This window comes from Phyllostomus hastatus, unplaced genomic scaffold (assembly GCF_019186645.2).
Source record: "Phyllostomus hastatus isolate PE091 unplaced genomic scaffold, TTU_PhHast_1.1 phas_scaffold_182, whole genome shotgun sequence".
Lineage (NCBI taxonomy): Eukaryota > Metazoa > Chordata > Mammalia > Chiroptera > Phyllostomidae > Phyllostomus > Phyllostomus hastatus.
Genome location: NW_025334013.1, coordinates 15,994,887 through 16,015,390, shown reverse-complemented (window position 1 = coordinate 16,015,390; position 20,504 = coordinate 15,994,887). Strand labels below are relative to the sequence as shown.

Genomic DNA, 20,504 nt, shown 5'->3' with positions numbered 1-20,504 from the left:
GAGGGGCGGAGCCTTAGGTGTTCACTTGGGCTGGGCACCCCAGTCGCTAGATTGTGACGTTGTATGTGAGGGCAGGGTCGAGAGGGAACAATGGCGGTGGCTCTGTGCTCCGAGGGACCTCAGTCCCTTCCCTGGGATCCTGGGCTGCGCGCTCTGCCCTGCTCCACAATTGCCGCCTCAATGGGTCCGCCAGCTGCCGCTTGCATACTCAGGGTCCACCCACTGTGATCTTGCACACCCCAGATGCCTTACGCACCCCCCCCCCCCACCAAGCCTTATGCGTCCAACTCTCCCTGCTCTCCACGCCGTGCCCCACGCCCGGCTGCTCCTCTCTGCCCCTCCTACCGGTCTGGAGGAATGGGTCTATTTCAACTTCTTGGCTCTCCGACTTCCATTCAGATAAATTTTCTGTCAGTTCTGGATGTTATTCTGCCTCTAAATTGTTGTTGTTCCAATCTTGGTTGTGCGTGGAGGTACGGTGTGTCCACCTATGCCTCCATCTTGGCCAGAAGTCAGCTATAGGTCTTTATACTCCTGCAACTGTTTCAAGGTTGAGTTTCTTCCCCCCCATTTTCCAGATGAGAACCAGGGAAGCCCAGAGAACTTAGGGAGGTTTCAAAGCCCTGGTCGAGACCACAGCTCCTGTGGCTTCCCTGCTCCCACCCCTCAAAAAGTTATTTTAAGAAAGTTGCTCAAGTCTCCTGGTGACAGATAAGATAGTCCCCAAAGGCATTCCAGCCACACTTCTTGCCCATCTGGCAAGCCAATACCACTCAGGAGTCAGACCAAGAAGGGCGAAACTGAACAGCCCACTTAAGGGAAAGGCACTTGAAGCCACCCTCGTCTCTCCAGTTTCATTATAGGACATGTTGGGGACAGGTGAGGGGAGTGGCAGAGGTGTGACAAGAGGGCAGGCCCCCCACCATGAGCTGCAAGGCACACAGGTGTCACACAGAGGCCTCTGATGAGGACGCAGAAAGCCCAGGCGATCAGTGCCCACTGCCACCCACACTCGGAAGCACCGGGAAAGGTTTAGGGGCCCTGCCTCCTGTGAAGGGCATGGAAGCACGCCGCCCCCAGGACGTAAAGCACTTGGCTGAGTTTGCTGGCTGTGCCTCCTTTGGTCTGGAGATCAGAGGGGAAGGAAATATTTTGGCTTGAAAGGACTTCTTTTTCACCTCAGTGAAAATAGGCAGGGGAGAGGGGCAGGGGTGCCACGTAGAACAAAACACGCCACAGTCCAGACTCGGGCTGAATCTCAATTCTGCCACGAGTGACCTTGGGCAAGTCACTGCATTTCCCTGAGACTTAATTTCTTTTCTTTTTTAAAAAATATTTTATTTATTTATTTAGAGAGGAGGAAGGAGAAAGAGGAGGAGAGAAACATCAATGTGTAAGGGATACACTGATTGGATGCCTCTCACACGCTCCCAGCTGGGGGCCTGGCCTGTAAGCTAGGCATGTGCCCTGACTGGGAATCGAACTGGAGACCTTTTGGTTTGCAGGTCGACGTTCAATCCCTTGAGGCACACCAGCCAGGGTGAGACTCAGTTTCTTCATCTGAAAAACGGGAACAGATAATATCCGCCTCACGGGCTTGTTGTGGGGATGAAATGAGGAAAGACATGTAATGTTAACAAAATGCCTCAGAAGGAGAGAGCTCAGCGTGGCCCCTCCAGCGGCGGGCGGGGCGCTCGGCCGATGGAAGGCCTGGGAATGCGTCTGAGGAAACGTCTGCCTTCCTTCCTCCTCCTCCCGGCGGAAGAGAGGACCCCTGTGGGTGGGGGTGGGGAGCAGGCTTGGCCCCAGGGCCTTAACAGAAGCCCTAGGGGCTCTTGTGGGCCTGAGAGGAGAGCAAGGGCACACTGACCCTTTGAGGGCTGGCTTTTAAAAAAAACGGAAGAGAAGGGAGAGAGGCATGTTTCGTCCCCAGGAGCAACTGCGAAGACATCGAACTGGGTCCATCCAGGGTTTCAGACCCAGCCGTCATGGGGCAGCTGCTGGAGGGAGCCTTTGCCCCGTCCTTCTCCTTAGGACTGGGGTTATCAAAAATACCTACAAATTGTGAGAAAGGTCACATAAAAACACTTCTCTGCGTGTATAAAAAAGAGACTGGCCGTGGTCAGTGGCTTGGGATAGGAACCGAGACCCTAAGAGGGGCCGAGGAGGGTCAGCAGCCGCCCAGCAGTGGACAGGCTGGTCGGGGCCGCCCTGGCCGCCGGGATGGTGCCGGCTCTGGGGAGGCTCTGCCCCTCAGCTGGGCTGCGCTCCCGTGGAGCCGAGGTCTCAGGGCAGGAGGCAGGACCAGGGCTCTGGCTCCAGCACCCTGCTGTGACCCGGTGCTGCGGTGGCTCGGGGATGCCTCAGGCCTGGGCCTCAGGGCCTCCCCGATGGAGCCCCTGGCCAAGGGCAGCGGCCTGCTGCACAGCAAACTTTTCCAGACAGCTGGCCTCTGGCGGGTCCCCAAACGGTGTGGGGGTCCTGTCATCAGGTCGGACAGACTGGTCTGGGGAGCCAAGTTCTGGGGGACCGAATGGTTTTCCCTTCCGAAGAAGGACGGGTTCTGCCCAGAGCCTCCAGATGGCTGTCCCCGCTGAGACCGACCCCCCGGGGCACACCAGACATAGGAGGGCAGCGAGGCCGGAGGGCAGCAAGGGCTGCGGCCACTGGGAAAAAGGCTCCAGACAAAAACAGGACGCTCTCTGGCCCCTGCGCCCCTCCCACCACTCCAGGGCTTCTCGGTGGGTGTTCCTTCCGGGGAGAGGTGAAAGGAAGGAGAAAGGGGTGACCCTGCTTTCCTAGCACTCACTTCCCCCCATGCTTCACCCCACGAGGGCCTGGGCCATGTGCCTGAGAGGGTGACCTCTAGTGAAACGGCCTCAGCCGTCATGTCAGGGCGTCTCAAGCAGCTTCTGCAGCCGGGTGGGTAGTGAAGGGCCGATGCTGGCAGCTGGAGCCTCAGGTTCACATGCCGGTCAGCCCTCGCACCTCCTCGTCACCTCCCCAGTAACAGGTGCAGGGCTAGGACAGTACCCCAGCTGACCTCCGACCTTACAGGCAGTCTGGGAGCGGTGGGGTGGGAATGCCCGCTATTTGAAATGTGTGAGGACCACTATGGCTCTGGGGCCAAGGGGCCTGTCCGTGGTTGCTGGGGGCCTTTCTCTGCAGCTCTGCCCTCAGCCTGGCTCCCGGGGCCCCGGTGGGGCCGCCGCTCTAGGGCTGGAGGAGCGGCAGGCCGCGCCGCAGGCCCTCCTGCAGGAACCGCATGTAGGTGGCCGTGGACGGGTCTTCGAAGGTGGACGAGAAGCTGAAGGCGCTGTTCTCGACGTCCTCAGGCCTCGCGGAGGTGATGTCCAGGAAGTAGTTGGCGTTGATGTGGTGGACCTTGGAGAGGGACTGGGTGAGGCGGGGCACCCAGGCGCAGGCCCCTCTGCTCTGTCTGCTCCGCCTCTCGAGGGAGATGTGGCCACTCTCAGGCCTCAAGCGTCCTCCCCGCGGCAGATGGCGACGGGCAGAGCCCTTGCCAGAGCCGGACCAGCCCAGGCTGCTCCCCGCTCCTGCCTCCGCCCACTCAGGGCCCTCTGAGCACTGCGCCCAACACCTCCCCGACTTCCATCGCACTTTCCCCGTCCCCACCCCAGCTCCTGTGCGCCCGCCCCCCGCACCCCCTCTGTCAAGAAGAGCAGGAGACACCAGGCTCCCAGGCAGGCGGCTTTGAAAGGCAGCCACACTTCCTACTCGTGCGCCGTTCCAGCCTCCGCTCCCTTGTTTGCACGAGGGGTGTTTGTGGCCGTCCAGCTCCCAGAGCCGCTGTGAGAGCCGCCTGGAGGACGTGAGTGAGTGCGTGCGAGGGGCCCTTAGGGAGCTGCAGGGCCTCGAAGTTTGCCTGGGCGGCAGGGGGGTGGGGGAGGTGGAAAGGGGAGGTCCCTGGTCCTCTCTCCCTGTCACAAGGCCGGCTTGTCCCTCCTTCCACCCCAGGGCTGTCCGCAGTGGTCCAAGGTGAGCCTTCCCTTCCAGCCCAGCCTCTTTCCACTCCACTGCTGTGACAGGACATCCTGAGCAGCGGCCATTCTCAGATGGCCGTTATCTCAGGGTCGTGCTCTAACCTCCGCATTCTGCTTCGGTAAGCCCGCTTCCCGCCAGAGACTGCGCCCCTCCCTGCTCCCGCTAACGCCTTTGCAGCAAGAACATAAGCAAGCCCCAGCCTGAGCTCGGGGCCCAGAATTCGGAGACAGCCTCCTCTGGGTCCGCATGCGTGAATAAAACTCCACTTCGCAAACCCCGAAGCCGTCTGAGTCGCCTTTTCTGGAACACTGCCACACTGTGCCTGTCGCTTCTTGGTCCCCAAATGCTGTTGAGGTCCCCCTCCCCCGAGGAGCATCCTGATGCCTGTGTGAGGCAGGCAGACTGGCCATCGAGATCCCTCTTTTACAGACGCGATGGCCGAGGCCCGGCCTGGCGGAGGCAGCCGGGAAGCGGGGAGCCAGACCCGGTGAGGTCTGTGAGTCCCTGCCGGTGGCTGGCTGCCTCCTCTACCCACAGTGCCCGGCCCTGGGTGGGGTGCGGGTGGTGGGGGCAGGGGCGACCTACCACGGTGCCGTTGGGCAGACAGATCATCATCTCCACTGGGAAGCTGTACTTCTCCAGGTGCAGGTCGGCCAGCTCCTTGTGGGACGGGTTCTCCAGGTCATTCTACGGGGACAGTCGGGCACACTCCTGACGCTGTGGCCCCCGGCACTGTGCTCGGGGACCCCAAGGGGCTGTCCCCACCCCCCTCCACTCACCTGCAGGTCCTCCAGCTCCTTCACCAGGGACCAGGTGCTGATGAAGCTCTCGTTGAGGAGGGCGAGGATGGGCGAACTTTCCAGGACCGTCTCCCGGAGAGTCCGCCCGGAACCTGTTCAGGGACACATGCAGCCAGAAGTGTGAGGCGCCCACGTGTCTCCCCGGCCTTCGACCAGCAGTAACCCTCACGGGCAACAGAGCGGGCTGTGTGCCGGTGGGAGGCGACTCTGGGTCAGCAGCGCTGAGCCAGCCGCAGCTGTCACGCGCCGGCATCCTGGGGCTTGCAGCCTCGAGTCCACGAGGCTCCGTCCCAGGGCCTCTGCCCAGCCGGCTCTTCCTCTAAAACACTCTCCCTCCTGTCGCTCGACAAACTCCTGCTCATCCTCAGAGTCTCAACTTAAATGTCACTTTCTCTAAGAAGCCTGTCCTGACACCCCCAGTTACACACCCACGTGCCACTCTGGGCCTTGCGCCGGACCACACACTCACAATGCTCGCGCTTACTCGTCCGACGTCTGCCCTCTGCACCACCCACACTGTGCCCCCCAGGACAAGGGCCGCTTCTGCCTTCCCGGCTGCGAGACTCCCCCCGCCCGGCCTGTGGCGGGCACAGGGGGCCCAGCGTGCTTGCTGATCGATCGGACGGGGACAGGCTCACTGTCCTACTCATCTCGGTGCCCACTGTCTGTCTGACGCCCAAAGAGTTTTGCATCCAGCAGGTGTTCAGTGCATTTCTGATGGTGTGAAGGCACGCCCCACTTCTGGCACAACTTCTGCTTTTATCTCACCCGTGTGCCGCCTTTTACAGAGCACAGGCCCTCACACATCCATTTCCTACAACTCTGGGAGGCGAGCGTGTTCCCCTCCTCTGCTGTGGAGAGAGCTGAGGCTCCGGGAGGGGAAGTCACTTGGCCACGGTTTCTAAGGCCCAGATGGCTGAGCTGGGCTCTCTCTGCTGCATCCAGCAGCCTGCTCTGAGCTCGGCACAGAGACCCCCGAGCCCCTGCCCCGCGCAGTCCCGAGTGCCCCATGCTCCAACAGGAGAGGCCATTGGTCTTAGAGCCTCCTGTACCCCACAAGGTGTGAAGGTCCCCCCTCCTCCCCTTGGACTGGCCAGGTCTCCCTCACCTCAGCAGGACTGGTCATCCAGGGCCCCCCACAACAGGATCGAGTGCACCAGCTTGTTCTTGGCCTTGGCTTGGTCGAAGGCCTCGGTGAATGGCAGGTAGGTGACCTGGGGCCAAGTCGAGACAGAGAGAAGCTACCATGTGCAACCAGGGTCCCCTTCAGGGGCTGAGTGTGTAATGTGTGCATGAGTGCATGTCTGTAAAGGGGTGTTGCTGGGATGTGGGATGCCTCCCCAGTTCTGAGTGGCAAAGGGAGGCCCCCCTGGCACTGCTGGGCCCTGCAGGACGAGAGCCTCAGGAGCAAGCCCTACATGGAGCCCAGCGCCCTGCTGCTCCCAACGCTGCAGCCCCAGCCCCACGAATACCGACGCCCGCCCTCACCCCTGCCCGGCCTCACCTTCTTGAAGGGGTACATGGTCACCTCCAGGCGCCTCGCGGCCTCCTCCCAGCTCAGCTCCTGCTGCCACTTGATCTCCTCAAACACAAACTGGAGGGGCTCCCCCGAGGGCAGGCGGCTGTCAATCATGTTGCCGTCCTCATCCAGGATCACGGAGGGTATCGAGGGGCCTGTGGCCTCCAGCTCCATCTAGGCCGGAGGTCAGCGAGGGATGATGTCAGTGAGAGATGTCTCAGAGATGGGACAGAATCCTCAAGGGGCCTGGAGGGACCCTTAGAGACGCCCCACTCATTGCAGAGGTGGGGAAACTGAGGTCCAGGGAAGGGAAGGGCCCAGTCAAGGCTATGCAGTGGGTCTGGGACAGAGCCAGTGTCCAGCCAGGGCTCCTTCCACTGCACGAAGCTGTCTGAGGACCGTGGCAGATGTTGGGTTCCGTGTGCGGAAACAGGTGGTTTCCCAGAATCCTGCTCTGGGCACAGTTGGCCTCAGCCTGCCGGGAGCTCTGTCCTGCACCCCGGACAGGCCTGGAGCTCCTGGCCGCCCAGGCTCTCCCTGCAGCCGGGCTCCGAGCTCCTGTGACGGAGCCCCACAGCTGAGCCCCCGCCTTCCTAGCCGGGTAGGGACCACCCGCGCGCTCACCTGGGGTATGTAACCGATGTCCACCTCCATATTGCTGTTCTCACTGGCCCCGTAGAGCCACTCCATGTCCACGTTCAGAGACCTGGGGGCGGGGGAGAGGGAGCCAGGCCGATGTCAGACATTATCTGGTTGAAAGTGCACAGCTGACTCCGTTTGACAGGTGAGCACACGGAGTGTTGGCAGGGTGAACCCAAGGTCTCAGAGCTGCCTGGGCCCCTTCCTCCCCCCGGGGCTGCTCTTCCTAAGGCATTGCAACCGCATCACCTTCCACCAGTCCAGCCCTCACAGTTCACAAAGGGCTTCCATATCCATGACTTCTGGGCTGCCCTTGACCTTTCCAGGCAGAGGTCATCAGTGCATCCCCCCAGGGCGCAGGGGAACAGGCCCGAAACCCTGACACTGTCCTCCAGCAGGAAGTCTGGCCCGACCAGACGCCATCTGCAGATCTGCCACATGAGGGCGCCCCAGGACTAACAACCAACTGCTGAGGGCCGGTGAGCCCCGTGCTCTCAGTGGGGGGCTCAGCAGTCCCTGTGGCCTGGTCCTGGGGCTGGGCATTTGCCCTTCCCCTTCTGTTTCCTCCAGTACAGGACCCCCGACTTCAACCCTGGGGCAGGGGTACATGAAACCAGGCCGAGCCAGCCGCTTGCCTGCGGAGTGGAAGGAGGGGAAATAAAAGGAGTGGGAGGAAGCCACTCTGTTCCTGGGGGCAGCCTCCTCTTCCCAGGTTATTCCAACCATCCCCTCACTCCTGCCAGCCTCTGATCTAGAAAATGAGGAAACTGAGGCCCAGAAAGGGCCAAAGCCTTAACCACAGACACGCAGCCCGCTGGCGTCACGGCCGAGTGACGTAACTCTGGGCCTCCCTGCTCCCAGCCAGGTCTTGTCCCTGTACCGAGTCACTGAGCGGCCACGTAGGAATCAGGGGAGACTTGATACGCCTCCCCCCGCCCCCCGAGGCCCGGTGGTAGCGACTGCAGCAGGCGGTGGAGTGTGCGTGCAGTTCCCTCTGCCTGCTAAACACTCCTCGTCCTCCAGGTCTCTGCTGGGATGTCCCTTCCCCCGAGAAGCCTCCCTAGACCCTACCGGCCAGGACCCTGCCCGCCTGCTGGCCTGCGCTTAGGGTGGCCCGAGCAGGCTGGGGTTGGGGGTCAGTGCTGTGAGGGTGGGGAGGCTCAGCTTCAAGGAGGGTCTGCTACTACTGTGTTGGGTCAGAGTTGGTGGGCCAGGCCCATGCAGCAGCCGGGACATGCTGTCGGATGCTGAGATGACCCTCAGCCTGCCCCCTCCTGGGTTGGCTCCAGGTCCCTCCCAGGAGGCATGGTTCTGGGGAGCACAAACGGGCCAGAGACTGAGGAGGCCTCTGGGCACCTGCTTCTAACCCTGGAGCCGGGGGCTTGGGCCGAAGCTCCCACCTGTGGTTGGGCACGAAGAGCCGGAAGTCACGGACGTGGGTGGCGTCTTTGGAGAGGATGATGTGGCCGGTGAACTGGGCGGGCGAGAACCAGAAGGGGAAGTCGGGTGGCTCGCTGAGCTGGAACTCGGCGTGGATCCTGGGGGGACGGGGCCCGGCTGGGAGCAGGCCCTGCTGAGCCAGGGCCCACCCTCCCATGTCTGCTCCGAAGTCTGGGAACCCTTGGCCAGTCTGTGGGGGTCAGGGCTGGGCAGGGGCCGCGGAGAGTGTGTGTGCGGCGGGGAGAAGGCACACGGCCTCCGGGCGCCGCCCCGCTCAGGGCCCAGTCCACAGGCTGCCTTCAGAAGCCTTGTCGGACCCTCCTCCCAGCTCTCGCAGTCTCTCGAGGGGTGTGCGACCCGGGGTCACAGCTCTAAACACCCCTCTTATGTGTAGGTGACAATCCCAGCCGACAGCCCGTGCTAAGCACGCTCCACGCCTTCTCTCTTCCTCCCAGGAGGAAGTCACCAGTACCCCGATCCCCGCATGAGGAAACTGAGGCGCAGGGGGCCCAGGAACACAGGGTGTAAGTGGGGCTTCCAGCCAGGCCTGCCCTCCTCTCGCTGAGCCCTTCTGTGCTGCCCTGGCGTCCCGGGCCCGGGTGGGAGGAAGGGGGGGGGGCCGCGAGGACCACTCACCGGAACATCACGGTGTAGTAGAAGTCGCTGATGGCAGTCAGGCAGGCGACGGCCCCCTGAGGGGCGAAACGGGTCTTCACGAAGGGCCGCGGGTGGAACATGCTCAGGAGCCGGTGGATGATGACCTGGGGGGGGCGGGCAGTGGGGCCCAGGCTGGCTGCTGGGCCCTGCAGGCCTAGGGTTCGGGGTGGAGGTGGACAGCGGGTGGGGTGGGGCTGGCATGGGGGTCCAGGTGCAGATGGGGGGGGCCGTGCCCGGACGGGGGCTGGGGCGCAGGGGCTGGGGCTCACCCCGGGCTGCCCTCACCTCCTTGCCCTTGGGCGGTGGCGGGTAGAAGCGGTTGTTGGACAAATAGCCGGTGAAGACACTCAGCTCGCTGGGGATGATCCACCAGGGCTCGCCCAGCTCCGCCTGGCCCGGAGGGGGAAGGAAGGGCCGGAAGTGGCGGGCGGCAAACACGGCACTTGGCGAGGCTGCGGCTGTCCAGTTGCGGAGGCCGGACAGGGCCATGCGGGAGACCTGGGGCAGGGAAAGCCGAAGATCTCGGGCACTGAGAACATGACTTTGGGGTTCCTTGTCCCCTGTGTGGGTGGAGGTCTTTTATTAGCCCTGGGCCAGCCCACGAGCCAAGGGTGCAGAGGGACCCGGGGGAGGCTCCTGCCCTGGTGGCGGCCACAGGCCTGGCACCGTCCTGCCGGAGCTGAGGCTCATCTCCACCCAGCCCTCCCGGGCCCCGCACCCGAGGAGCAGTGCCCCAGGTCCCACTCAGGCCTAGTCCAGGCCACAGCAGCTCGCTGGAGCATGGGGAGCTGAGGGGGCCGGAGGGCCACCCAGGACTGGAACAGGAAGGTAGGGGAGCCTTCCTTACCCTTGCCACCCACCCTGCTTTCCGCTCCCCGACCCCTCCTCCCAGTCCGACCCCTAAGGAGGCGACTGTCCTGCAGCCCAGGGCAGCGTTCGGGGTTGGAGCCGAGTCTGAGGACAGAGGCAGTCGCCACCTTTTGGGTGAAATCTCCAGGGTCGAGAGCAGGATGAGACTGCAGAGACGGGGAAGAAAGGCCACCCCCCAGGGAGTGCCCGGACCCCACTGGATGGGCGCCCGCCTCACTTCTATCTGATGCGCAGGAGAGTGTGAGGGTCGGACCGTGCAGGCCTGCGTGCGCACCTGCCTGGGGCGCAGGCGGGACTAGGGAGCACGCAGGTACCGCCTTCAGTAGCTGCTCCCTGCCCTTCTGGGCTACAGGGGGGTGGGGTCCCTTCCCACTGAGGCATCAGCCCCAGGACCGAGAGCGCCTGGCACCCCTCAGGGACGCTCACCCACCGGGGTGCTGCCCTGTCTCTGACAGCAGCAGGTCCCCTCTCCCTTCCCCACCTTGAAGGTCCAGTGGGAAGTGGAGGTGGGAGGAGAGAGGAGCAGGGAGTTCCCACTGCGGGGTGCGGACCAGGCAGGTGCGCACAGCCTCGGGAGCTGGGGAGCTGCCTGCAGGCCGGCGGGGACTGGGCTCTGCGGGGCTCTGCGAGGGCGGCCGGGGTGCCTGGGGTGCCACTCCCGACCCATCCCCCCTGCGAGTGAGGGCTCTCGCTGCTCTGCGGGGGACTCGTTTGCTCAGACAGCTTCAGCCCCAGCTCCAGGCTCGAGGCCACCAAACCCATCTCCATGGAGAGCTTCCCACGGAAGGTCAAACCTGTGCCTCAGACCACTGACGGGGCTCTCCCCGTGACGCCCCCTCAGCACTTCGACGCCAACCTGCCCAGACTGCCCTGGTTCTGACTCCCCCAGACCTGCTTCCTTCCTGCAGTCCCCAGGGGGCCGATGGCCGCCAGCCTCTGGCCAGCCGCGGGAAGCCCGACTCCTCCCTGTCACTTCCCATCAGTGGCCACGCCCTGTCTCCTCCCGGCCCCCATCCTCCAGGCTGTCTGTCCTCCATGCACACTGCCTCCCCAGCCTGCCCGCCCCCTTCTTGGGAGCTGGTCTTCTGGACTTCCGTCCATCCCCTCCACTCCAGCTGCCGTCCTGGGCAGCACAGATCTGGCCTACTTAAAAATCTGCTACGGTGTTTTGCTGCTGCAGAACGAAGGCCACAGCTCGGCAACTCAGGCCCTTCTCGGTGCGGTGACTTCTCGCCCAGCCCCACCGGCTGGGGTGCCTGTGCCCAGGCCCCTTGCTCCCTGCCCTTAGGTGACCGGCCGGCACTTTCTGTGTTCAGGCCAAAGGGACACTTCAGCCGCGACCTAAAGGCTGAGGAGGTGTGGGCTGGGCTTGGGGAGAAGTCCTTCCTGGCTGAGGAAACAGCACAGAGAAGGCTCGGGGCTGGAAGGAAGCCTGGGCCTGGGGAGTGGCCAGAACAGAGCGAGCCCAGGGAGAGAGCGGGAGAGGGGGTGGGAGACACAGGCAGGGTGTGGGGCGGCTTAGGTCCCGCGATGGGCTGAGACCTCCTCCACGGGGCCTTGGGTTTGGGGCGGGCCGGTTGGCAAAGCGCTTATCAGGTGCCCTCCCCACCCCACCGCCCCCTGCCAGGGGCCGGGGGGGCACAGATGTGGGGACACAGGCCTGGCCCTCAGCAAACACACAGCCTGTGGGGGAAAGACTGACTTGCAAAAAGTAATGATCCTAAGGGAGGGGGCTGCATCACGGTAGCTCTGTCCTGCCTCATCTGGCTGAGCCCTGCTCCTCCTCCTGCAATCCCCAGCAGATGCCACTCCTCCAGGAAGCCTTCCCAGATCCCCCATGGGGTGAGAGGCTTGTGCATATCCCCCCTGCCTCCCCCCGCAGCCTGTGTGCCTGGACGGCAGGGATGAAACACACCCGCCTCTGGGCCCCCAGGCCTGGCTCACGGGGCGTGCAGAGGGCAGCTGGTAAGGGAGTAAGGAAAGGGAAGATGAACACAGCTCATTCTCGGGTGGCCTTCCATCTGTGGTCCCACCTGTGGGCTGCCCCCGCACCCAGCCTCACCCCTAGGAATCCATCTTTGCTCTTGGTCATGGACTCGGGGAGCAGAGGCTGGAATCGGGCTTCTATGGTGAGCGTCTCCTCGCTGGGGTCAGGCGGCAGCTCCTCCTCCTCGTAGCTGGCCGTGGGACTTGACCCTGGAAGACACAGATCACCGGAGAGGGGCCGCCCTTAGGCGTCCACCCCGGCCAGGGGCTAAGGGAGCCGGCCTGGAGCTGAGGGGTAAGTTACCAGTCGCCTGAGCAACAACCAATGCGCACGGCATTTCAGTTTCAGCGTGGCCCCGTGAGGCAGATAACATCACTACCAACTCCCGTTTTATGAATGAGAAACTGGAGGCTCGGAGGTGATGTCACTCTCCCAAGGTCACACAGCTAGGTAGCGGGGAGTCGGGATTCAAACCCAGGCCTGTTTTACTCCAAACCCATTGACCACGACCCTCTTCCAGGGGAGTTAAGATCTCAGCATCTCACAGGCTCAGGAACCAGGTGACCTGGGTTCAAATCCCAGCCCTGCCCCTCCCCAGCTGTGTGCGGGCGGGCCAGTGGCTTGTTAGAAGGATTAAATGACACAATCCACGTGCTGTTAGCAGAGGGCCTGGTAGAGAGCAAACCCATACTAAACTTTAACTGTGTTACTATCACCAGAAGTTTCAGGGTCAGGGAGCCAGGGAGCTCTCTAGGCGCAAACCTAGTCCTCCTGACGCCACCTGCACTCTTTCCAGAAGGCCCTGCTGGCTGCAGAGAGGCCATCCTCACCGCCACCCTCCCCTGAGAGCCCCCCCCCCCCCCGCCCGAGGGACCCGAGTCCCAGGTGAATCCGGTGCTGGGCCCACCGAGGGTGGCAAGTGGGCAGGCAGCCGCCTCTCCCAGCAGCTGGGACCCCCAGCACCAAAGAGAGGAGCTGTTTCCCGGCACTGGGAGAAGAGACCACAGCCCAGCGCCAAGCTGGGGCTGGCCCACTCCCTGGACGCTCTGGGGCCAGTCTCTCAGCCTCCTCTGCTTTCCCAAGTGGGAAGGGAGACTGTGCCGTCATGAGGCCGCAGGAGGAGACAAACCCGGCTCAGGGAGGCGCTCGGTGGCCGGCCGGAGCAGTGCAGGAAGGAAGAGACAGAACGGGCCATCTTTGGTGTCACGGAAGGAGCGCTGGGGCGGGGGTGAGAAGACGCGCTTTCCCGACTTTCTGGGGGGCGGCATTCCCCCGTGTGCACGGGCAGGGCTGGACTGGCCGGGGCTGACCGGACTCCTCTGCCAGCTCTCTTCCTGCTCCGCGGTGGGCCAAGTCGCAGTCTTGCAGTGTGGAGGTACGATCGAGGTCCCCGTGTCTGCGAGTCTGTTTCCAAGGGGTGACGAACGGGAGGGCAGGGCCCCACAGCCCGGGCATCACGTCTGCTCTCCCAGGGCAGGTCCGCCGTATGCAGAAGGCGCTCGGCCGCCGCTGACAGGCGGCACGGGCGCCCTGGAAGCAGTTCCTGACCGGGGTCACCCAAGCCGCCCGGGGTGCCTTTTGGACCACAGGCACCCAGGATCCATCTCAGACCCACTGGGTCAGAAGCTTCGGCGGCTAGAACCACCACACTGCCCTTTTGCTTGGCACTCCCTAGGGCTCCTGAGGCAAACCCTGTCCTGAAGAACCACCGTGTGTCTTCATCTGTAACTCGGGCGCGGCGCCCAGGTCTCCCCCAGACCGGCAACGCGGGGCCTTGGAGGCAGGGCGCGGGGGAGGGTGCGGGGTCATCAGCCCACCTGCTCAATCATCCTGCTGTGGTCACAGGCAATTCATAGTGCCCAGCATTTTATGCCCTCTGGTTCTTTAATAAAAAAAAGTTTTATTTCCTGACTTATAAGTACCTTTTGCTCACTATAGAAAATCTGTAAAACTTTTAAGGTATAAAGCAGAAAATTAAACACTCAGGACGGTACCAACTAGAGAGACTGTTTGTCTCATTTCCCTGCTTCGATTTGGTGTTTCGTTTTGTTTTTTTTTTTTATTTTGTTTTCCCACAACTTGGCCCCGTTTGCACTCACAGCGGCCTCAGCGGTAAGGAAGGGCCGGCTTACTTTCCCCATGGAGAAAAAATTTGTGCAAGAAAAGCTGGAAAGGCCCCTGAGGCCAGCGAGCCGGCGCGCTGTCGTCGTGAGGGAACTCCCGCTCACGCTGCACTCGGGGACGGGGACGAGGAGGCGGCCGTGTGGGGGACCGGAGACGGGCGTGCAGACGGAGGGTTGGTGCCAGTCCGCCGGCTGACCGCGTCCCTGCCCGTCTGCTCTCCCCACAGACCCGGCCGCTGCCGCCGGGACACACACACGCGCCTGCTCCGGCCAGGCGGCGCCTCCCCTCCGACTCTCCTCCTCTGGCAGTGACCACGGGTCACCAGGCCAGCGGGTGACGGACCTAGCTGACCCGTCCCGAGACCCAGAAAGCCCATCGCGCGGCTTTGGTGCCGACTCACTGGAGAGCAGCGGGCGTCTCTCCCCGCCTTTCCCATCCGCTGACCTACTCACACCGGGCGACTCGGGTACCGAGTGGGGGCCAAGGCCACAAGTGTGAGAAATGTCACCAGACATGGACACAGAGGTTGGGGGGAGTGGTGGGGACTGAGAGCAGCATTTTATAGTTCACAAGGTGTTTCAGGCCCCCATCATCGTGCGGCGACAACAACAGAACCAAACTTGGATGACAGGCAGGCAAGAACGGACAGCGGGCCTGGCGGGGGGGCAGGAGCCTGATGGCCCCTCAGAGAGGCCAGCGTTCACTGACGTCTCACGGCAGCAGCTCCTCCCGAGTGTCTACTGCTCACCAGCCACTTGGCAGTGACCTTCTCTGACCCCGAAACCTGCGGGCTGGGGCAGAACCCGGGGCCAGCTGGTCCTGGCCCCGCACCTTCCAGCTGGGGCGGGCCGGCCAGCCTCCCTGCGCCTCAGTTCCCCCACACTGGAACCTGGGGACCAGGACAGCGCCAGTCCCTGGGGCACTGCAAAGGTTTAAGAGAAGGCGCACGTGAGGACGCGGTCAGGGAACACTACCTGGCACTGTTCACACGTGGGGCACGGATGGGAGTGTGTGTGCCGCAGCAGCGTGCCCAGGGCGGCGGGCAGCTGGGCAGTATCCCCGCCAGTGTGCCGGGACCCACCGCCTTCCCCTTCTCCGGGCGGCCTCCTGCTCAGAGCAGAAGGCAGTGCCTGTGCTCCCTCCCCAGCTTCTCCTGGTACCTGTCAGCTTCTCTGCGATGGGCTTGAACTCCTCGGGGCTGATGTGCATGTCGTGGTCCGTGTCCAACGAGGAGAAGAGAAAGAGGCCTTCTGTCCCCAGGGCCTTCAGCGCCGACTCCTGCTGGGGCGGGGGCGGGGGCGGGGGCGGGGCTGGCTGAACACCATCGGACACCATCCTCGGAGTCCTCTCAACACCTCCTGGCCCCTCTGTCCAACCGTCACTGCCCCAGGCTCCAGGCCCCGCCCCTGGCCCCTGCTTTCCTCCGGGCCTCCCCGGCTGTCTGCCCCACCTTTCCCCGGCCTGTCCCTTCTGTCTGGTCCCCTCCCCATTCGCCCCATTCACAGACCCGCTGTCCTTCCCGCCTCCCCTTCCTGCCGTCTCAGGGCTCCCGGGCCCCCTTCCAGCTTCTCTGGGCCCCACCTCACTCTGTGCCTCGTCTGCGCCCCTGTCCTGTGGACTGTCCGCCTGCAGTTCGTCTCAGCCCCTGCCTCACCTGCCCCACCAGTCAGTCCTTCCAAGCCTGCCCGACCCTGGTGCCCTCTTTTCTCGTTGCTTCCACGCTGTCCTCCCCAGCCCGCTGGTCCCACGGGTCCACCTCCCTGCAGGCCGCCCTTCCTTCCCCGCCCCTACCCCAACCCACCCCTCCTCATCCCCATCTCTTCCGCACTGTACCCTCCGAGTGGGCCTCCCCCCCGCCCCCGCCGCCTCCCCTCCCCGGGGCCCAGACACTCCACAGCCCCCGCTCCCCGAGTCTCCGGTCCCCCCCCCCCGCCCCCGCGCCCACCGCCCGATGGCCGGACCTGCCGCGCGGCCGCCTGGGCCTCAGTGTAGCGGCCATAGGCCCGGGCAGCAGCGGCCGCGGCGGCGGCGGCGAGCAGGGCCCCGAGCAGCGCCACGGCGCGGGCGCAGCGCGGCGAGGGCGCAGGCGGCGCGGGCGGTGCGGCGGGGCCGGGGTTGGGGGGCCCGCGCTCGCCCGGCCGGGCCCGGCCCATGGCTGCGGCTCGGCTGCGGCTCCGGGCGGCTGGGTAGCGGACCGGCGGGCGGAGGGAAGGGGCGGGGCGGCCGGGGCGGGCCGGGGCGGCGGGCCGGGGCGGCCTCGGGGCTGTAGGGCTGAGGCCCGGCCCGAGTGTCGGTGTGGGGGCCGTGCCCCTCTCCACCGCCTGGCACGGGGTCTGGCACGGGGTCTGGACACACTGTGGCGTCGCTGGGTGCTGAGCCAGCCAGTGAAGAGATGCCGGGACGCCCTGCCACCCCTGCCATCCTCAGGCCCGTCCTTCCTGCCATCCCCCTGCCTCCTTCCTGCGCTGCAGTTTCCCGAACTGAAGTCAGGCCTCCGCGTCCCGGCTTGCTGGCGGAGGCAGCGAGCAACTCCAGGCTGAGGACCCGGGGCGGGAAAGGACTGGGGCGGAGGGTGGGGACGATGAGCACATCCCCCGGCTTCCCCGGGCGTGGGGTCACGGGCCAGCAGGCCTCCTGCCCCCCTCTGCTGCCGCTGCCCGTCCGACTGCAGGAGACGGGCTCCCCACTCTCCACCCGTGTCCCACTTGCTTCTAAAATGTCTTCAGCCAGTTAGAAAAAGGAGAATTGCGGAGTTCAACGTTTATTCCCTTCACGGTCCACCTGGAAGGCCGCCTCTGCAGGTTTGTCGGGGGTGGAGAGCACCTGTTCCAGGGGTGCACGGGCAGGCGGGGCAGGGAAACCCTCACCTGCCCCGAGGAGGAAGAGGCCCTCTGTGGGCTGTGCCGGGCAGGGGACACCTTGCCTGGTGGGGCTGGGCTGCGAGCCGCGGCCGCCCTCTGCTCTGCTGGGCCTGGCACCGCCGCAGGTGTGATCCTTCTGGAGGACAACATTCGGCATGTGTGGAGTGGGGTCTTCTCCAAGGAGTGGAGGAAACGTTTTTCTGTCTGTCAGGTCCCCAGGACCCTGGGCTCCATGGGAGCTCTCTTCCGTTGTTATATCGGGGTCCTCGGGGATCGCGGGGGCGGGGGGTGGGGGGTGGGGGGGGTGCTGGGCCTGTGCTTTCCTGGGAGAGTTCAGCAGCCACTGAAGCCTCTGGACGAGTGCCCTGAGCCCAGGGGTGCAGCGGTGCCGTCCTTGGCGCCCCACCCTCCTCGCCCCGCTCAGGCACCGGTCAGGTTTGGGGTGGCAGAGGATTTCCCAGGTCCTGAGCACCCACTGTGCACTGGACTAGGTGTTGGATGCCTGACGTGACCTCGTTTTGTTCCCTAGCCACCCGGTGACGTAAGGACTGTTCGCCTCGTTTTAAGATCAAGGAGCCTGAGCTCTGGCCCCGAGGACGTTCTGAGTCCAGATCTCTTGCCAGGCTCGCCTTCTGGAGGGGGGCCAGCCGGCCGCGTGGGGGCCGGGGCTTATCTCTGCCCCCACTTCTGTCCTTCATGGGTGACCAGCTCTGACAGCACCGCGCAGGTGGGGCCCGTCCCCCCAGCTCCCACACAGGATCTGGGGCATGGGGGGCACCCCAGTGCCTTTGGCACGAGTGACTCCCGGGACCAGAGGTTGTGGGTCCTAGACCCAGCCCTTGCTAGACCGGACGCTCTGGCCCAACATCCTCAGGGCGCCCGAGGAGGGCCTGACATCTGGTGTTGTCTTCAAAGGCTTCCAACTGTGCCACTTCCAACTCATTACCATTAATGTTTGGGGACACCCAGCATACGGCAGATGCCATTAGAAAAGCTAATTCCCTTCTATCAGGAAGGAAGCAAAGCTAACAGAGCACAAAGCAGGTTAGGAGGGGAAGATTGATGAGCCACGGACCCTGGAAAATAAATGAGAGAAGTTTTCTCCACCAAATTTCTTTTATTTATTACGCTTGCTTTTTGTTAAAGACAGACACCCCACAGGTCTCTGGGCCCAGGGCTGGAGAGACGGGCTGCTGGGAGAGGGAAGGGCGAGGCTCTCAGAGCTCAGCAGGGTGTGGGGGAGGGAGCCGCTGGGAAAAGGGTCAACCTGGGGACTCGGCTGGCTCCGGGGAGAGCTCAGCTCCAGGCCTCCGCGGGGCTGCCCAGAGGCTGAGAACAGCTGCTGGACCTGAGCAGGCCTGTCTGGGCCTTGGTTTCCTCCCCCCTGAACCTTTGCCTGCAGGATTCTCTGGACTGTGGACTCCATGAAGATGAAACATGCATTGAATCTCACACATCCCGAAGCACAGACCCCTCTCTGCTGGACCCCTGGGCAAGCTCTCAGCATCTTCCTCCCATCCCCCACCCCTGCCTGAGCATCCCCCCAGGGCCGGGCTGGGCCCTGCAAGCCTAATTTCCCAAATTCGCAGATTCAGAGCTAATGGCAAGATGCTTGTTCAGTGCGAAAGGCATAACATGTTCAGATGCATTGCTTTGAGAGTTCGGCCTGTCTCCTGGGCCTGGTTGACACAGTTTCCTTTGAGTTTTGGAGCAATTTTGTTTTTTTCAAAAAAAAGAATTTGACAGCAGTGTTTTGCCTAGCACTTACACAAGGCTTTGTAGTTTACAAAGAACACTCACATAATAACAACCATCACTATGTGTGTTGAGTTTCTACGCTGGGGAGCTCAGTGAACCCTTGAAATCGCCCTCCCTTTCCACAGCTGGAGATGCAGAGGCTCAGAGAGGTTAAGGGTCTTGCCCAAGGTCACACAGCCCACGGAAAAGGTGGGGTAGACCTGAACCCAGGTCCACTTGGCTTTAGCCGTCCTGCCACCCCGCCTTTCTCATCTCCAGCCTGACCTAACGAGCGGCAGTCTGCAGGTAAACAGTGAATGGGAAAAAACGAAACAAAATAAAAACCAGAGGCTTTTGGAGAATACAGTCAGAGGCTGGGATGAGTATAAAAATAACCAGGTATGTTCAAGGGACTCCTTGCATCCCCAAACAATATGTGTTGTGTTAAGATTACTTTTGTAACGATGCCCTTGGCGGAGTCAGGGAGTCAGGGGACCGGCTTTCTAGGTTCTAAGACCACACCATCCACAACAGCAATCAGGAACCGCACGTGGCTGTTTATATTTAATTAAAATGAAACAAGATCAAGTATTTTCTTCCTCAGTTACACTTGCCACATTTTAAATGCTCAACGTCCACATGTAGCTATCCCATTGGAAAGCACAGATCGCCCTGGCTAGTGTGGCTCAACAGGCTGAGCGCCAGCCTGTGAACCAAAGGGTTGCTGGTTCGATTCCCAGTCAGGGCACATGCCTGGGTTGTGGGCCAGGCCCCGGGTTGAGGGTGTGCAGGAGGCAACCTCTTCCTCCCTTCCCCTCTCTCTAGAAATGAACAAATAAAATCTTTTAAAAAAATGAGGCCTGTAGCATCAGCCTCCCCGGGGGGCTGTTAGAAATGCAGAATCCTAGGCTTCACACTAGACCCACGGAATGTGAACCTACATTTTAACAAGATCCCCAGGTGGTTCAGGTGCCCAAGGTTGTGAAGCTCTGATGTAAGAGACAGGCTGAGTGGGATCAAAATATTGTCCAAATATAGGAAGCCAAACAGATATTTTTAGATACAAAAAAAGAAGCATCAGCACCCTTCTCCCCCAGTAGTGTGTGATTAAGCGTTAGTCAGTGGGGGCTGAACATCTCATGTCACATGATCCATGCATGCATTTTCAAGGACCCCCAGAGGTGAGCTGGTGGGTGCATTTCCCATCTCCAGCACCTTCTCAGACCACAAAGGGTCACCTCCCCAAAGCAAAGGCAACAGAACCGAAAATGACATTTTGGATCTCGGGGATGCCACCTTTAAATCAGATTTTTTACTCTTTTCTTTCCAACGCACTTGGCTTTTGAACTTTGTAACTTGCCAAAGACACAATGTGGTGCATGAAGCCAGTCTGAACAAACACAGAGTCACGTGAAGCGAGGCATCTGGAGAAGGACTGTGTCCCCCTCTTTCCAGGGGTGGATGCTCTGCAGGCCTCGGGGCCCGGAGCCAGGGGCTAGCAAATCTTCCTGGGGAGGAACCAGCATTAAGCTGTTCTGTGAAGAAAACAGGTGCAAAGGGGGGTTCCGGTTCCGGTTCCGGTTCCGTTCACAGCGGGGACAAAGATGAGGCTTAAATGAGCCCAGCAGCACGCCGACACCCGCTGGGAAGGAAGGGTCTGCTCAGGACCCGCTTCCAGGCCTTGGATTCTGCTTCACTGAGGATGACTCATCCCTAAATTCCTCTCTCCTCTCGGCCTGCCTGGGGTCTTACGCAGTCTTATCCCTGGAACAGCGTAAAGCTGCCTAAAGGATGATGTTTCTGCAGCGGCAAGGGCCTTCTTGGAGGATGAATTTTAAAATATTCATTTTTACAACTTGCTCTCA

At 62.4% G+C, this 20,504-nt stretch overlaps 1 protein-coding gene across 2 annotated transcripts; it reads right to left on the bottom strand.

The window, feature by feature from the left end:
* Positions 1-1,443: 1,443 nt before the first annotated feature.
* Positions 1,444-16,194, bottom strand: SELENON (selenoprotein N). 2 transcript variants are annotated; one of them, XM_045859893.1, is made up of 12 exons: positions 16,003-16,194; positions 15,202-15,319; positions 11,993-12,126; positions 9,346-9,558; positions 9,040-9,164; positions 8,364-8,501; positions 6,949-7,030; positions 6,310-6,498; positions 5,914-6,019; positions 4,785-4,897; positions 4,591-4,692; positions 1,444-3,384 (listed from the first exon to the last, which is right to left on the bottom strand). In XM_045859893.1, exons 1-12 carry the CDS (start codon positions 16,192-16,194, stop codon positions 3,214-3,216), a joined length of 1,683 nt encoding a protein of 560 aa, XP_045715849.1. In that variant the 3' UTR covers positions 1,444-3,213. The 2 variants fall into 2 exon arrangements, with proteins under 2 accessions (XP_045715849.1, XP_045715851.1); XM_045859895.1 differs by having other exon boundaries at positions 9,040-9,095.
* Positions 16,195-20,504: the final 4,310 nt, after the last annotated feature.